This window comes from Chiloscyllium plagiosum, chromosome 35 (assembly GCF_004010195.1).
Source record: "Chiloscyllium plagiosum isolate BGI_BamShark_2017 chromosome 35, ASM401019v2, whole genome shotgun sequence".
NCBI classification, from domain to species: Eukaryota; Metazoa; Chordata; class Chondrichthyes; order Orectolobiformes; family Hemiscylliidae; genus Chiloscyllium; species Chiloscyllium plagiosum.
In genome coordinates, this window is record NC_057744.1 from 9,560,225 (window position 1) to 9,577,633 (window position 17,409).

Below are 17,409 nucleotides of genomic sequence, written 5' to 3' on the forward strand. Positions count from 1 at the left end.
ATTTCTGCCTAACTCTCTGTAATTTCCCTTCAGAGTCTCAACCTTTTCCCTTCCTATATCGTTGGTTCCATTGTGGACAATGACCTCCTGCTGGCCCCTCTCCCCCGTGAGAACATTCTGCACCCTCTCTGAGACATCCTTGATCCTGGCACCAGGGAAACAACACACCATTCTGCTTTTTCTCTGCTGGCCACAGAAACGTCAGTCTGTACCTCGGACTACTGAATCCCCTAACACAATTGATCTCTTGGAAGCCGACATACCCCTCATTGCCTTAGAGCCAGTCTCAATATCAGAAACTTGGCTGTTCGTGCTACATTCCCCTGAGAAACCATCACCCCCTACATTTTCCAAAACAGCATACCTGTTTGAAATGGGTATATCCACACAAGACTCCTGCCCTAGGTGCCGACCTCTCTCATCCTTCCTGGAGTTAACCCATCTATGTGACTGTATCTGAGACTTTCCCCCTTCGTATAACTGCCATCCATCACATACTGTTGCTGTTGCAAATTCCTCATCGCTTCTATCTGTCTCTTCAACCGATCCACTCGATCTGATAAGATTCGTTTCCAACAGCATTTATGGCAGATATAATTCGCAGTAACCCTTAAACTCTCTTTAAACTCCCACATCTAACAAGAAATACATATCACTGCAAAGGCCATTTTTGCTCCTTCACAGTGTACAGACCCAGAAAATAACACCGTGTTATTCCTCTACAAACACTGCCCCAGGTTAAATTAAGTTATTTGTCTATAGAACGAATGATATCCCAAGTAGAGCTTAATAGTCTAGAAATTCATGTTGACTTATTTTTGAGGTCCAAAGCATCCATCATTTGTAACATTTGAACAACATTCCAGATCAAAAGAATCCTATCTACCATATTGGGAATGGTAGGAATAGAAGTGTCCAAGGCCTATTTCCCAAAACAGACACAGCGCCTTTTACATATGCAACTGGGCGCAGGTTCTAAAACCTGTTTGGAGCCACCTTTGCACGATGATGTGCACAAAATGTAGGTCTCTGTGTGATATCACCAAAGATCATTAAAGAAACCATTGGGGAACCACCACCATTGGCATACACTTCTTAAAAATACGCACCTGGAGCTCAGAGTTAGTTAGTATTCTATATTTCTCTAAGTTGCACTGCACTGCAGCTGACCATTGACAGTTGCTGAATACAATCCTCCCAATTGCTTCCTCCCTCTCGAGATCACACTCCTCCATTCTGAACTGCCGTCTCCTCTCCACCTCTATCAGACTCCTCCCCCATAATCCTCCCCAGAGAAGTTAGTTGCACTATTGACATTAACTCACGGGATGTTCATCTTCTGACTGCAGTCCTAAATGCTCCTGTTTGTTGTTTGAGCTGTCTCTCTTTAGTAGTCTATATGTTTTCAGTCAGAATTGTAACCAGTATGGAGGTAAGTGAGTCAACACTTTGGCAGAAGATAGCAAGCCACCTCTCCCATTTTTAGAGCAGGGGCAGGATTTGTGCTGAAATGTGCTGTTCTTTTTGTTTTTTTTTGCTGCTGAGACATGTGTTCTGTTGGACAACATCTAGATTGGTGGCAGAATGTAGCCTTGTCACTTAAATTCTGAATTCATTGAGTTTGCTCAACAACTGTTCATTGTGGTAAGGTATCATTAGCAAAATATCAATGTCTCAGGATGTGTCATAAGGACATTATCAAATAAAATTTAGCACCACGGCACATTTAGAGGTTTCTTTTACGTAGTAATTCATGCCTCGTTTGGATAAACCCTTTGTGTCTTTACTTTATCCATGATCAAACGTTTTGCTGCATTCTTTGGTTTCTATTTCAGATTTCCATCATCTGTGGTATCTTATTTTGGCATTAAGCAATATTAGGACAAAGGAAGAGAAAATGTGGTTACAGAAGCCCCAGTGTGCCCAATATTAGCTTCTGTCAACTGCTCACCCACACAATTGGGCAATGTTGGTTTTCCTTTCTTCATGGGCCAAGGGTATCTGCATCAGGTGCTCCCGATGTGGTCTTCTCTACATTGGGGAGACTGAACATAAACTTAGGGAGCAGTTCACTGAGCATCGGAGCTGGGCCCTCAGGAGCCAACTGGACCTCCCAGTCACTGCCCATTTCAATTCCCCCAAACACCCCCTTTCTGACCTGACCAACCTTGGCCTCCTCCATTGCCAAAACAAATCACACCGCAAATTGGAGGAACAACGCCTTATCTTTCACCTGGGCACCCTACAGCCTGGAGGACTCAACATTGAGTTCTCCAATTTCAATTAACCTCCCTTACCATTCCCCAACTCCCTTCCCAGCCCCTCCCCCTTCCTTCTTCTGCTCCCTGCCACCACCCGGCTTGATTTCTCCCATTGACCAATATCCTCTACCTGTCTTCACCTATCCCCACTTCACCACCCTGCCCCCACCACCCCCTTTATCTGCAGCTCCCTCCACACCCTCTCCCCCAATCCTGACGAAGGGTTACACCCGAAATGTCGGCTTCTGCACCTCCCGATGTTGCCTGGCTTGCTGTGTTCTTCCAGCCTCCTGCCTGTCTACAAGGGTCTCACTGGCATTGTTGCAATGCATCATTGCCCCTGAACTGAGTGGCTTAAAAGTGTTTTGATATTCTTTTATGAGTGTCACTTGTTAGCATTAATTTAGTAATGGGTCAACCGCTTTGTTGTGGTAAAGGACATTATTGACGTTTTTTTAAAAAAGTAAAACCACAACAACGATCGTTCCATGACTGCTTTTAGTTCACCTTTTTACTTCCAGATTTGATTGAATTTTCACATTGGCCACAGCAGGATTTGAACTCATGGCCCCAGAACATTAACCTGGGTACTGAATTACAAGCCCAGTAACATTACCACTACCATCCCTGATTAAACTGCATTGCTGTGAGATTGAAGTCACAGACTGTGTGAGGATGGCCGATTTCCTTCCCTTATATCTTTTTTGCCACATCAATGGTAATTTCATAAAAACCAAAAAAAAAACTGCAGATGCTGTATGTCAGAAACAAAATCAGAAGTTGCTGGAAAGCCTCAGGAGGTATGGCTGAATCTGTGAAGAGAAATTAGATTTAATGTTTAGGGTCCAGTGATCCCGGATCTGAAACGTTACTTCTAATTTCTCTTCACTGATGCTGCCAGACCTGCTGAGCAATTTCTGTTTTTGTTTCTGATTTACAGCATCTGCAGTTCATTTGGGTATTTTTCAGGAATGCTAGTCCAGTGACTGTACCACTGCCTCCCTGTTGATTGTATTAGTCTAATTCCACCACTGATATTGACCTGTTGTTGACCTGTCTATCAAAATTAAAAAGGCCATTGATTGTGAGTCCTGTCACCAAAATAAAGGAAACACAAGTTCTAAACCAGATCAGCAACTCTTAAGTGACACAAGTCTACTGGTGAGCTAAATCCTGAGCAGGTCAGATCCCAGGGTGTCACAGTGGTTAGCACTGCTGCCTCACAATGCCAGGGACCCAAGTTTGATTCTAGCCTCGGGCAACTGTCTGTGGAGTTTGCACATTCTCCCCGTGTCTGCATGGGTTTCCTCCAGGTGCTCTGGTTTCTCCCACATTTCGAAGGTGTACTGGTTAGGTGGACTGGCCGTGGGAAATTGCCTGTAGTGTGCAGTGATGTGCAGGCTAGGTGAATTAGTCATGAGAAATACAGAGTTATAGGAATAGGGTAGGGGGATGGATCTGGGTGGGATGCTATACGAAGGGTCGGTGTGGACTAGGTGGGCCAAATGGCCTGCTTCCAAACTGTAGGGATTCAATGATTCTGTCCTGATGTTAAAAAAGAACGGGGATTCTGAAAATACGCGCATCTGCAGAGTGAGAAATGGAGTTTTTGTTTCAGGCTGACCACGTTTCCTCTGGACAGGATCCTGATCATGAATGCTGTTCTGTTAATATTTAACACCGTTTTGAACTTGGTAGCCAGGCTATTTTTCTGACTCCAGTCTATCTATCCTCAAATACATTCCATTACTAACTTGCCCCTTTGCAGTACACCTTGTAGATGGAAATGGCTTCTGTGTTTTTCAAGTGTGAGAGGGTGAGTTGAGAAGATGGAAAAGTGAACCGAATGAATTGAAGACATGGATTCAAATTCAATGACTGCAGCTGATTCAAGTAGTTGATTAAAACTTGGATTGAAAGTCTCAGTAATGGAGACCATGAAACTGTTAGATTGTTATAAAATCTAACTGCTTCATTAATATCCTTCAGGGAAGGAAACCTAGACATAGAAAATGGGAGTAGGAGTAGGCTAGAGTTGAAAGTGGTGCTGGAAAAACACAGCTGGTCAGTCAGCATCCGAGGAACAGGAGAATCGACGTTTCAGGCATAAGCCCTTCATCAGGATGAATGGCTTATGCCCAAAACGTTGATTCTGCTGCTCCTCAGGTGCTGCTTGACCTGCTGTGTTTTTCCAGCACCATACTCTCGACTCTGATACTCCAATGTCTGCAGTCCTCACTTTCTCCGAGGAGAAGGCCATTCAGCCTATTGAGTGCACTTCGCCATTCAACATGAAGATAGATAATTGTGTACTTCAGTGTCACTTTCCTTCTTTCTCCCCATAGCTCTTCGTACTTTTTAGTCTGTTGAAAACTGTGTACTTCTTTTTAAATAAGTTCAGTGACGTGGCCTCTACAGTTTTCTGTCATAGCGCTTTTCACCCACTCTCTGAGTGAAAACATTTCTCCTCATCTCAATCTGAAATGGCCCAAAGCCTATCCTGAGACTGTGGCTCCTTATTCGTGAACCCTCTGGCTAGGGCGATCATTGTCCCCTCTTCAGTCTGTTCAGCCCTGATAGAATTTTATATTTATTAGTAAGATCCTCTCTCGTTCTTGTAAACTCCTTTGAGCACAGGACCAATCAACCTAATCTCTCCCATACAACAAATCTGCCAACCTGTGGGGCAGAAAGGTGGCTCAGTGGTTAGCACTGCTGCCTCACAGCACTAGGGACCCAGGTTCGATTCCAGCCTTGGGTGACTGTCTGTGTGGAGGTTGCACATTCTCCCCGTGTGGGTTTCCTCCAGGTGCTCCGGTTTCCTCCCACAGTCCAAAGATGTGCAGGCTAGGTGAATTGGCCATGCTAAATTGCCCATAGTGTTAGGTGCATTAGTCAGAGGGAAATGGGTCTGGGTGGGTTACTCTTTGGAGGGTCAGTGTGGACTTGGGCTAAAGGGCCTGTTTCCACACTGTAGGAATCAGTCTGGTGAACCTTTGCTGCACTCCTTGTGTGGCAAGTAAAGCTTTTCTTAAATAAGAAGATCAATACCACACACAATACTCCAGATGTAGTCTCACCAAGGCCCTGTATAGCTGCAATAAAACTTGTTCCTGGACTGAAAATCTCTTGCAATGAAGGCCAAACATACCAAGTTGCCTTTTTAACTGCTTGCTGAACCTGCACACTTCCTTTCAGTGATTAATGGATAAGGACATCCTGCTGTATTGATCCACATTTCCTAATCTATCACCATTTAAATAATACTTGGCCATTCGGCTGTTCCTGCTACAACGGATAACCTCACACTTATCCCTTTATATCACATCTAGCAGGCATTTTCCCACTCACTCAGTTTAGCAAATCACCTTGAAGGCCTCTTGTCTTCACCACTCACAATTCCACCTTATTTTGTATGATCAACAAAGTGGAAAATGTTACATGTGCCGTCAATATGCGATACAATCCATATGTGACTTCAGACCCACAGCAAGAGGTTGGTCCTGAGCTGTCTTCTGAGATGGGCAACCAAGCCTCTCAGTTGTGTATAAAATCTGGCTGCCCACCATCTTCTCAAGGGCAATGCACTGCAGAAATTCACTAAAGATCCTCAGAGAACATTTTCCAAACCCATGACTGCTTCCATCTCGAAAGACAAGGGCAGCAGATACATGGGAATACCACCAACCTTCATGTTCCCCTCCAAGCCACTCACCATCTTGACTTGGAAATATCTCGCCATTCCTTCACTGTCGCTGGGTCAAAATCCTGGAATTCCCTCCCTAATGGCAGGGTAGGTCAGCCAGCAGCAGGTGGATTGCAGCAGTACAAGAAGGCAGCTCACCACCACCTTCTCAAGGGCGACTAGGGACAGACAATAAACGCTGGGCCCAGCCAGTGATGCCCATATCCCATAAATGAGAGAAAAAAATTAGGGTCTGGCAATAATTGCTGACCTTGCCTGTGACCTCACCTTTTACAAATGCATTTGTTTTTACAAAATTGTAAAGAAAAAGAGAGGATTTGTTTTACTTTGGCTTTGATGCTGCTCAATCTTCTTTCAAAAATTCAAAGAAAAACAAATCCTCTCTTTCTCTCCAGACTTTTTTAAGAAATAAAGTCATTCGCAAGAGGTGGGGTATAATCTTGCAAGATAGTTACAGGTAAAGGGGAGTAAAGAGATCAATAAGTGGACTTTGAGCATTAACCTAGAGTTCGAACAGAAGGGAGTATGAGCTGTGATGTGTCATTTCAGTGAAGGATGGCAAGATTGTGAAGGAAACTGGAAAGCACGATGACTTGAGTTGAGCCTATCAAGTGTCTTGGATGTTCCTACCATATTTAGGATGCTATGCGCATGTAGGTAGTTGTTGTCACCTTACAGCAGAGAATTTCAATTGTATCTTTCTGGTGGACACTCTGTGAGCTCAGTCAGCATGGAAAAACACAAATAAATAAGTGTTATTATTGCAGGAAGGAGAAATACTGTTCACTCATTCAGTTCAGGAATCTTAAGGATATCAAGGACTCATAGGGTCCTTTCAGGGACCCTCAGAGGCCCATGAGCCAGGTTTGAGTTTTACCAACATTAACTGCAGCTGAGTCTCTATACCTGACTAAATGTATATGATTCCATTTTCATTTCCCTGTTAGGGAGTTGTACTTTTAATGTTGAGTTTTATGGGCGTAATATTATTAATGATCCCTGCCATTTTTTTAGTCTTTACTTGCTAACCCTGTCAGTGCAGTATGCTTCCAGTTTATAAATAACCTGCATTTATTCTGTAGGCTAATATTTTACAAAAATGTGCTTGTTCAGTCCTGTTAGTAAGATCAAGTGTCACTAACATCTTCAGCAAATTTCACAGGGAGCAGTGTTTGAGCTCACACAGAACAGTCTTTACCCTGACAATCATCCCTCCATATTTGGGAGGGTTCCTTCCTGAGAGCTCCCGGGAATGATGAAATTTGAGAATGCGAAGCTCATTAAAAGATGCCGATATGTGACTTTCGCCTGTGGATATTGATTTTTGTTGTCGCTTATTTTTTTGTTGCGGATGGGTGAAATCGCGATTCACAGTTTTGCAGACACTGAGGAATTACTGTGTAAGCAAGTAAAGGAATAGGCCCTTCAGCCCCTTGAGCCTGCTTTTCCATTTAATAAGAACATGGCTAATCTCAAATCCACATTCCTGCTAATTCCTGATACACTTTCATTCCCTAGCTTAGTCCAAAAATGTGCAGGTTAGGTGAATTGGCCATGCTAAATTGCCCGTAGTGTTAATTGAAAGGGTAAATGTAGGGAAATGGGTCTAGGTGGGTTGCTCTTCGGAGGGTCGGTGTGGACTTGTTGGGCCAAAGGGCCTGTTTCCACACTGTAGGGAATCTAATCTAATCTTAACAATAATTCTGCATGCCTTAAAAATATTCTGCTTGCACTGCCTTTTCGGGAAGAGAGTCCCAAGGACTCCATGACTCCATGAGAAAGAAATTCCGCTTATCGCTGTTTTAAGTGGTCAATCCATTATTTTTAAACAGTGTCCCTTAGTTCTCGTTTCACCTGTGAGAGGAACCATTGTCTCTACATCTACCCTGTCAAGACCTGTCAAGATTTTATATGTTTCAATCAAATTGTCTCTTTCTCTTCTAAACTGCAGAGGATATAAGCCCAGCCTCTGCAAACTTTCCTCATAAAACAATGTACTAATTCCAGCTATTAGTCTGGTAAACTTTCTCTCGACAGCCTCAAGGGAATTTACATCCTTCTTTAAATAAGGTGATCAATACTGTGCACGGTAGTCCAGATATTGTCACACCAATGCCCCGGATAACTGAAGCATACTTTCCCAATGTTTGCATTCAATTCCCCTCACAATAAATGAAAGTATTCAACTAGCTTTCCTCATTACTTGCTGTACCCCCTACTTACTAACCTTTTATGACCTATGCACCAGGACACACAGATCCCTCTGCATTTCAGAGCTCTCCAATCCCTCCCCATTGAGGTTAATGCTTTTTAAATTTCTTTTTGCCAAGATGGACAACTAGTCATATTATTAATGTCATTAATAAAGTTTCACATTTGAATTGTTCTCTTGGAAAAGACCTTTCTCTCGAATTTCCTATCGTGTTTATTAGTGACAGCCTTTTTGGCACTAGTTTTGGTCTCCAAAGTATAAATATGTTTTCTTATACCTTCTTTATCAAAACATTTCTAATGATCTCTATTAGGTGTTATCTCAGCCTTCTTCTTTCCTGAGAATAGTTGACCAGGCTGTTTGGTCAAGTGAATGTGGCAAATGGACTTAAATTCTGAGGTTACTGAGGTGGGGAATAGGCCAGACAGTGCACTCCCTCCTGAGTCCTAACCATTAAACTGCTTTGAGATCTGTATCTGGGTGAGTTCAGGATTGAACTCAGTTGTGATGGCTTCCACGGTCTATCAGCTTGCACATGTTCATTGCATGAACTCAAACATGAAGCATGGTAACTTTGGTGAGAAAGCAGAATGTGGCCAGTGTCTGTTAAAATGTCTGTAATTGTATCCATCAAAAGAGGAAGCGAAACTAACTGCATAGCACACTAAAAAGTCTAACATTCACAGGTGGTTGTGTCCCTGTGATATCTCACAAACGGTGTACATGTTTCATAAAATAACTCAGTTTCAAACTGTCCACCATTTTGAGATCTAAAGCACACAAGTAGAAGATAAAATTCAATAAAATTATTTAAAGACAACATTTTTGTTAAATATAAAGAAGTTTGTTTGCAGAAAAATGGTGCAATGTAATTAGACGAGGGCATAGGAGGACATAGTACCATTACATTATTGCAGCTAAATACAGTGCACTTAAGTATAAATCACCAGTTAAAATGATATGCACATACAACGTGGCAGGTAATACATGCACAGTGTGCAATTTCCATTCCCAAAAGACAGTACTACATCATTATATCCATTTTATTCCCCGGGTGCTATTCCATTTTTAAAAATATGTTTGTGGCAAATTTGACTCCAAAAGTCATGATTAAACAAACATTAAAGGTATAGTGGGTGATATGGTACAGATAATGCTTCATATTATGTAAGTGAAATTCAGAATGGTGAAGGTGTGGACAATGGAACTTTACAGTATTCTGTTTGCTTGGTTGATTGGTGAAACTTATAACTGCACCTTTCTCTGGGACCACTCTGCTGCTTGCTACAGATTTTATTTTTCAGCTAAAGCTCAGAACAACCTCTTTCTTCCTCCTGCAGTTACCAGAGGAATTACGCCTATCAGGATGTGAGTCGCACGCTTTGTCAACCAGAAATAAAGAGTGAATCACAAATGCAATATTTTTATGTGGATGTCTCAACGTTATCTAAGAAAAACACCTCAGTCCAACTTTCTGTTAAACGCATAGAACATTTCGTCCTAAGGTAGGTGAAATGACTGGTGAAATATTCAGCTCCTTCCTCCTTACTCAGATCTGCTTCTCCAAATAAGGTCGTGACGGTCTTTCTCCAGGACGTTTTTACCATGTTTATAATCTCTATGTAGACTAAGGGCCTGGTTGTTCTGAACAAGGGTATGAATGTTACTTCTCTCCCTTAAATATTGAAATCAAATTATCTACATGACAATTTGATTGTGTAATTTTTATAGGACAGGATCCATACAGTGTGGAAGCAGGTCATTTGGCCCATCAATTCCACATTGACCCTCTGAAGACCATCTCACCCAGACCCAGCCTTCCACCTTATCCTTGTAACCCTGCATTCCCCATGGCTAATTCACCTAAAATACAAATCGCTGAGTACTATGGGCAATTTAGCATGGCCAATCCACCTAACCTAATCTTTGGATTGTGGGAGGAAGCCAGAGTAGCTGGAAGAAACCCACCCAGACACGGGGAGAATGTGCAAACTCCACACTGGCAGTCGCCCGAGGTTTGATTCGAACTTGGGTCCCTGGTGCTGTGAGACAGCAATGCTAACCACTTAGCTACCATGCACCCTAGATAAATTTAAAATTAATCTTTAAAATTATACTTAATGTGGGAGTCAAGACCAAGCAGGGTGTGTGGTAATGGAGGGTACTTGAGAGGGAGATAAAGTACATGGGAGGAGGAAAAGAGGGGAGGGCAATATTTTAGAATTAGAATCCCTACAGTGTAGAAACAGGCCCTTCAGCTCAACAAGTCCACATTGACTTTCTGAAGAGTATCCCACTCAGACCCATTACCTTACTACTCTGCAGTTACCCCTGACTAATGTATCTAACATTTGGGCATCCCTGAACACCATAGGCAATTTAGCATGGCCACTTCACCCAACCTGCACATCTTTGGACTGTGGGAGGAAACTGGAGCACCCAGAGGAAACCCATGCAGACACTGGGAGAACGTACAAACTCCACACAGACAGTTGCCCGAAGCTGGAATTGAACCCCGGACCCCGGTGCTATGAGGCAGCAGTGTTAACCACTGAGCCACTGTGCCACCCTATGAAGGGAGACAGAGAGGAGACAGAATGAAAAAGCTTGAGGAGAAAGATGGGAGTTGGAGTGAGGCAAAGGTACAGGACATGGGGAATGGACAAAAGAAGAGGCCCTCTAGAAATGACAAAAAGTGGAGATATGGGGATGTGGTGAATATAATAACCTAAGAGCAGGGATAGTCCATTCAGTTCCTGAAGCCTGTTGCACCATTTGACTGCAACATGGCTGTTCATTAGTTCATGTCATTTTTCCCAGCTGTCCCCATAACCCTCAATTAAGTTAGAATAAGCAATCTATTGCTGATATACTCAATGGCTGAGCTTCTACAGCTCTCAGGGTAGAGATTTCAAGTGCTTCACAGACTAATTAAAGTGAAGAGGGAAAGGGAAAGAGCAGAATATGGGTAAGAAGGAGTATTGTGACTAACCAGGAGCAAGGAACATGAAGATGCTGAGGCCAAGCTGAATGACAGAGAGGAGACAGAAGGTGGAGCTGGGAGGAGGGCAATTGAGAGAGGTGAAAGAAAATGGTAGAAATAATGGAGTATCCTTCAACGATGTTGCAATCAGTGAGTTGATAACAATTTTCTTCACATGTTCTGAGGACCAATTTCTCCTCCATTTCGAGTCATAGAGATGTACAGCACACAAACAGACCCTGCAGTCCAACTTGTCCATGCCGATCAGATATCCCAACCTAATCTAGTCCCATTTACCAGCATTTGGCCCAAATCCCTCTGAACCCTTCCTGTTCATAAGCCCATCCAGATGCTTTTTCAAATGTTCTAATTGTACTAGCCTCCACCACTTCCTTTGGCAACTCATTCCATACACTCCTTCCAAAACATTTCGGCCTTTCCTTTAAATGTTCTTATCAGGTTCATATCTGAATAATTTGTTTATTGGAGCTAGGAGATGAAATTGGAGCTCCTCTTGGTGATTCCCTATGCTATCATCAGTTCCATAAGGTGGGGTGGAGTGAATGTCCTTTTATGATTTGTTTGCAACAAACCAGTTAGAGTCTTCTTTGTAATTGGTTTTCTGCAGAAACATCAGGAAATAATGGCTCATGTTTTGAACAGCAAATTCATAGTGAGCTAGATGTGGTAATTGGAATGCCTGGATCTGTAACACAGCCATGATCTGGCAAACGGTGAAGATCTCAACTCACAACTGATGTTCTGATTCATTGCTGCTGTCTTTCATTTTCTGATCGAGCGATGGTGATATAATTGTAATGTCAATGGAAAAGTAATTTAGAGGCCTGGGGTCATGGGTTCAAATTGCAGCTTGTGAAATTTAAGCTCTGTTAAGCGTTTTTGTAAAAAATAGAATTCAAAGCTAGTCTCAGTAATAGTAAATTATTGTCATAAAAGTCCATCTTTTTCACTAATGTCCTTCCCTGGTCTGGCCCACATGTGACTGCAGACTCACAGCAATGTGGTTGACACTTAAGGGTATTAGGAATGGACAATCACTACTGGCCTTGTTAGCAAAGCCCAGCCCAAATCCCATGAAAGAATAAAGTAAAAAGCAAATCAGAAGAAGCATAATTCTGGGCCCAAGTGGCAGAACCATAAATCTTCCATTTCCTTATTTTAAAAAAACAGGTGGAGGCACGTGAATTTTAATTCTGCAATTATTATTTCAAATATTTTTCTTTCTACCACAGAACTGCAGAACCATTCCGATTCAATGCAACACCAGCACAACCCCAGGTAAGGGCTGAGACTTGAATATTGCTGCTCAGGTTTCTTGCCGCATGGAGGATCTGTCATCTCCTTCAGAATTGTACCTGTATGATGTGGATATTGATGTGAAAAGGCTCTGCTTACACGACCAGTGGCGGCCTGTCCCATGTTGTTACTGAACAGTCTCAGTCAGGAAGGTGGGAAATCTTCAGAGATAGGGGGAGAGGATGGGTGAAAGTGAGGAAGAGAAGACAAGGTGTGATGCTCAAATGTCAAAGGTTGGGATATATCATAGGGGTGAGAAACTGAAACAGTCACCTCAGTTATTTTTGAGTTTCACAGCACAGAGACAGGCCCTTTGGCCCAAACTGGTCCATGCCGCCCAAAATGATCTTAACCCCATTTCCTTGCATGTCCTTCTAAACCTTTCCTATCCATGTAATGGTTCAAATGTCTTTTAACTGTTGTTAACGTATCCGCCTCAACCACTTCAGCTGGCAGCTAATTCCATATGCATACCATCCTTTGTGTAAAAAAAGTTTGCCCCTCAGGTTCCCTTTTATTCTTCCCCCTCTAACCTTAAACTGATGCCCTCTAGTCCTCGGTTCGCCAACCCTGGGAAAAAGGCTGTGTGCATTCACCCTCTCCATGCCTCTCATGATCTTATACACTTCTCAAAGATCCCCCCTCAGTCTCCTACGCTCTAAAGAAAAAAGTCCTAGCTAGTCCAGCGTCTCCCTATAACTCAGACTGTTAAGTCCTGGCAACATCCTTGTAAATTTCTTCTGCACTCTTTCCAGTTTAATAACATCCTTCCATTAGCAAGGTGATCAAAACTGAACACAATACTCCATGTGCAGCTTCACCAATATCCTGTATAACTGCAACATAACTTCCCAACTTCTATACTCAGTGCCCTAACTGATGAAGGCCAGTGTGCCAAAAGCCTTCTTCACTGCCCTGTCTACCTGGGACTCCACTTTCAGAGAACCGTGCACCTGAACTCCAAGGTCCCTCTATTTCACTACACTCCTTAAGGCCCTACTATTCACCATGAAATTCCACCTTAATTTAACTTTCTTAAATTATCTCACTTGTCTATATTTAACTCCACTTGCCATTTCTCAGCCCAATTCCCCAACTCATCAAGAGCCTGCTGCAATTTCTGATAGCCTTCCTCAATATCCACGATACTGTCTATTTTAGTGTCATCAGCAAATTTACTAATCCAGCCTTGTATATTCTCATCCGAGTCATTGATATAGATAACAAACAGTAATGGACCCAACAACAACCTCTGAGGCACTCTACTAGTCTCAGGCCTCTAGTCTGACAAGCATCCTTCCACTATTACCCTCTGCTTCCTACCATCATGCCAATTGTGTATCCAATTTGCCAGCTCCCCCTGGATTCCATGCGATCTAATCTTCCACAGCAGCATACCATGTGGAACCTATCAAAAGACCTTACTGAAATCCATATGGATTATATTTACTACCCTGTCCTCATCAACCTTTCTAGTTATTTCATCAAAGAACACTAACAAATTTGTGAGGTATGATCTCCCATGCGTAAAGCCAAGCTGACTGCTCTCAATCAAAATCTGTCTTTCCAATTGCATTTATATCTTAACTCCCAGAATCTTCTCAATGACTTACCACCCGCAGATGGTAGACTTACTGCTCTATAGTTCCCAGGTTTTTTTTGCAGCACTCCTTGAATAAGGGCACAATATTCGCTACCATTCAGTTTTCCGGGACCTCACCCGTGGCTAATGACGATGCAAAAATATCAGCCAGGGACCCCACAATTTCTTCTCCAGCCTCTTGCAGTGTTCCTGGATAAACAGAGGAACCTCAATTTTCCGGCATTCGAGTAACTGAATTTCAGATTATCCGAGCAAGATCGCAAGGTCCCGATGCTTGGCTCACTATGTTATCCAGCATTCGATTAACTGAATGAATGCTCCTCCGCCTGTGTCCTTTGGATAATCGAGGTTCCTCTGTATCTGGTCAACCGGGACATTTATCCACCTTCATACATTCGAATATGTCCAACACCCCCTCTACCTCAACGTGGACTGTCCACAAGACATCACTTCTAACTTCCCCAAGTTCCCAAGTGTTCATGTCTTTCTCCACAGTAAGTTCCTTAGAGTTTGTCCCTGACATCTCTTGAAGCTTTTGACTGTCTTGCTGAGAGTGAGATCCATAGCCAAAAGGCTGTAACTGACATGATGAGCACTGATAATGAGCATTGAATAACAAGCTCTCTGACTGAGGACATTGAAGCCATTCCAACACTGACTTCATTCAGTGACTACACCATTTCCATACTTGTGCTTGTGAAAGAATCTTGGACATTACTTTATGTTAACTTTCCATTATAAATATGAGCAGCATCTTATTATTGATGCACTGTACAGTCCACAGGGGTCACTGGCTAACTAGTGAGAGCAGAAAACCCAGTCAGTTTTCCTTTACCTAAGCTAGGATACTAAAAGACATTGCAAAGACCTCATGCAGTCTGAGTTATCCCGGTTAGAGTATTTACATTATATACTCTGGAGCACTTTCTGTGATAATAAGAATGCATGCCCAAATGATGTGGTGTTTTTGATAGCTTGAGACGAACTATGAAACTCCTATTGACTCTCTCTATCCCTGTTGTTTGTAGTACTTTAAGTACAAGTTTCCTGATGGGGAGGACTCAGTAATAGTGAAGGTTACATCTGATTCAGCATTTCCCTGTTCAGTTATCTCCATACAAGATGTCCTGGTAAGTGAGAAATATAAATTGGAGATGCATTATTTTGTACGCTGGGGACTCGAGTGTGAGAAGCTATACCAGTTTCTGTTTCAGAATTGAGACAAAATTATTCGGCGCATTCTCGATGCAAGTGAATGATATAATGTGCAGTTTAGGCTCCTTGAGGAGTGAGTTACAACCTGAGGGTCAATTGGTTCATTGGATAGAAAGAAATTTCTTCAGGAAAGAAGTAACAGCTAAAGTGCAACAGAATATATCAAATAATTTAATTTTCTATAATATTTTTGTGTTGTTATTCATTTCCCATGCATTTCGTTTTTATTATTCACTCTTGGGATGAGAACATTGCAGGTAAGGCCAGTATTTATTGTTCATCTCGAACAGCCTTTTCAAAAGTGAGTCACCTTCTTGCAACACTATCATCCAAATGGTGTAGATGCACCCTCTGTGCTGGTTTGATATAACAGAGTGTATTGTTAGGCTATTTAGAAATCAATATTGCTGCTTATCTGGATTCACATGGACACCAGATGAGATAAAGATGGCTTAGTGAACCAGATGAATTTTTTAAGACAGTTGTTTCATATCATTATTAGTGACACTAACATTTTATTTCCAGATTATTAATTGACTGAATTTAAATTCCTCCAGTTGTTGCGATAGGATTTAGTGCAGTAACATTTAATTACTTAAATACCAACCTAATGCCTGCACCTTGGTTGCTACCATTGCATAAGTGGAACACTTTGAGCTATGGTAGCAACCAAGGTCAACTTCATAGAATCGTATGAAAAATCAGCCTGAAGATGGCAGTGGCCAGGGAGAAGTTATGGCAAGGATATTATTAAGCTGGAGAGGGTTCAGAGGACATTTACCAGGATGTTGCCAGGTATGGAAGGTTTGAGTTATAAAGAAAGGCTGGATAGGCTGAGGCATTTTTCACTGGAGCATAGGAGGTTGAGAGGTGATCTGATAGCAGTTTATAAAATAATGAGGGATATTTTCCCTAGGATGGGGGATTTTAAGACAGGGGGGGGGGCATCTTTAAGGTGAGAGGAGAGAGGTTTAAAGAAGACATGAGGGACAAGTTTTTTATACAGAGGATGGTTCGCATATTGAATGAACTTCCTGAGGAAGTGATAAGATGTGGGTACAATTACAATGTTTAAAAAACATTTGGATAAGGACATGAATTGGGAAGGTTTGGAGGGATATGGGCCAGGAGCAGGCAGTTGGGATTTGTTTAGTTTAGGATTATATTTGGCATGGACTGGTTGGACCAAAGGGCCTGTTTCTTTGCTGTATGACTGTAGGACTCTATAACTGGTCACCTTTTTTTAGCCTCTTAGCCTGCAGTGGCTCACTGTTTCATGTCTAGCTTCCAAACACATGTTGATCACTCACTAGAACTAGTCTGTTGCTGAGAAGCTGCCATTTTGAACAAATGAAGATTCTTTATTGAGAATTTACATGAGGAAAACATGAGGATACAATGAACCTTTAGGATTAAGAGATTGTCAAGAGGTGTGGACCTTCTGCTGAAACCTGAATTTCATTCACTGAAGACTTACTTCTGTTCCTCACTTTCAACTTTTTTTCAGTGTCCAGTCAATGATTTGGATAATAATGTTGCATTTATTGGCACCTATCAAACAATGACTAAAAAAGCAGCGATTACTGTACAGGTAAGCTCAGTATTGCGCATGCCAACTGTAGTCTGTTTTTAGAGATAACCAATGTGTCTTCCATAGCGTCTGTGCAGCTTGGGATAAGCATTGAATGAAATCGCAAAATGGTTGCAGCACAAAAAGAGGCCATTTGGCGGATCCTGTTCACGCTGGCTCTTGGCAGGAGTAATTCCCTTTGTGGCACTCACTCCATATTTTCCCCCTGGCCCTGAAAATGTTTCCTCATGACAACTCTCTTCTGGCAATATCAGTAAAATGCCTCATTTCATATTTGCTCGCTAGTTTTAATGAAGATGCTGAATAGTAAAACATTGTGATCTAATCTTTGAAATAAAATCCCAGACTCTTTTTGATTAATGACACACAATCTTCATCAATCACCTGCAGACCAGGCCTCACACCCCTTCACTTAATTTGAATCAGGCAATGCATAAATCCCTCCTGAATCTCTTGAAGTCCCAACATTCCTTGCCTCTGAATCAGAAGGTTGTGATCAGGAGTCTCACTCTTGCTCCTGA

At 42.2% G+C, this 17,409-nt stretch overlaps 1 protein-coding gene across 5 annotated transcripts in view; it reads left to right on the plus strand.

Moving 5' to 3' along the window:
* Positions 1 to 17,409, plus strand: part of sidt2 (SID1 transmembrane family, member 2) — a 92,529-nt gene that overhangs the window by 19,169 nt on the left and 55,951 nt on the right. For all 5 annotated transcript variants that reach the window (XM_043676617.1, XM_043676620.1, XM_043676618.1 and 2 more), the window contains exons 3-6: positions 9,520 to 9,684; positions 12,416 to 12,461; positions 15,111 to 15,212; positions 16,805 to 16,888. In XM_043676617.1, the coding sequence (XP_043532552.1) occupies positions 9,520 to 9,684; positions 12,416 to 12,461; positions 15,111 to 15,212; positions 16,805 to 16,888 (397 nt within the window). The remainder of the gene's footprint in view (positions 1 to 9,519; positions 9,685 to 12,415; positions 12,462 to 15,110; positions 15,213 to 16,804; positions 16,889 to 17,409) is intronic.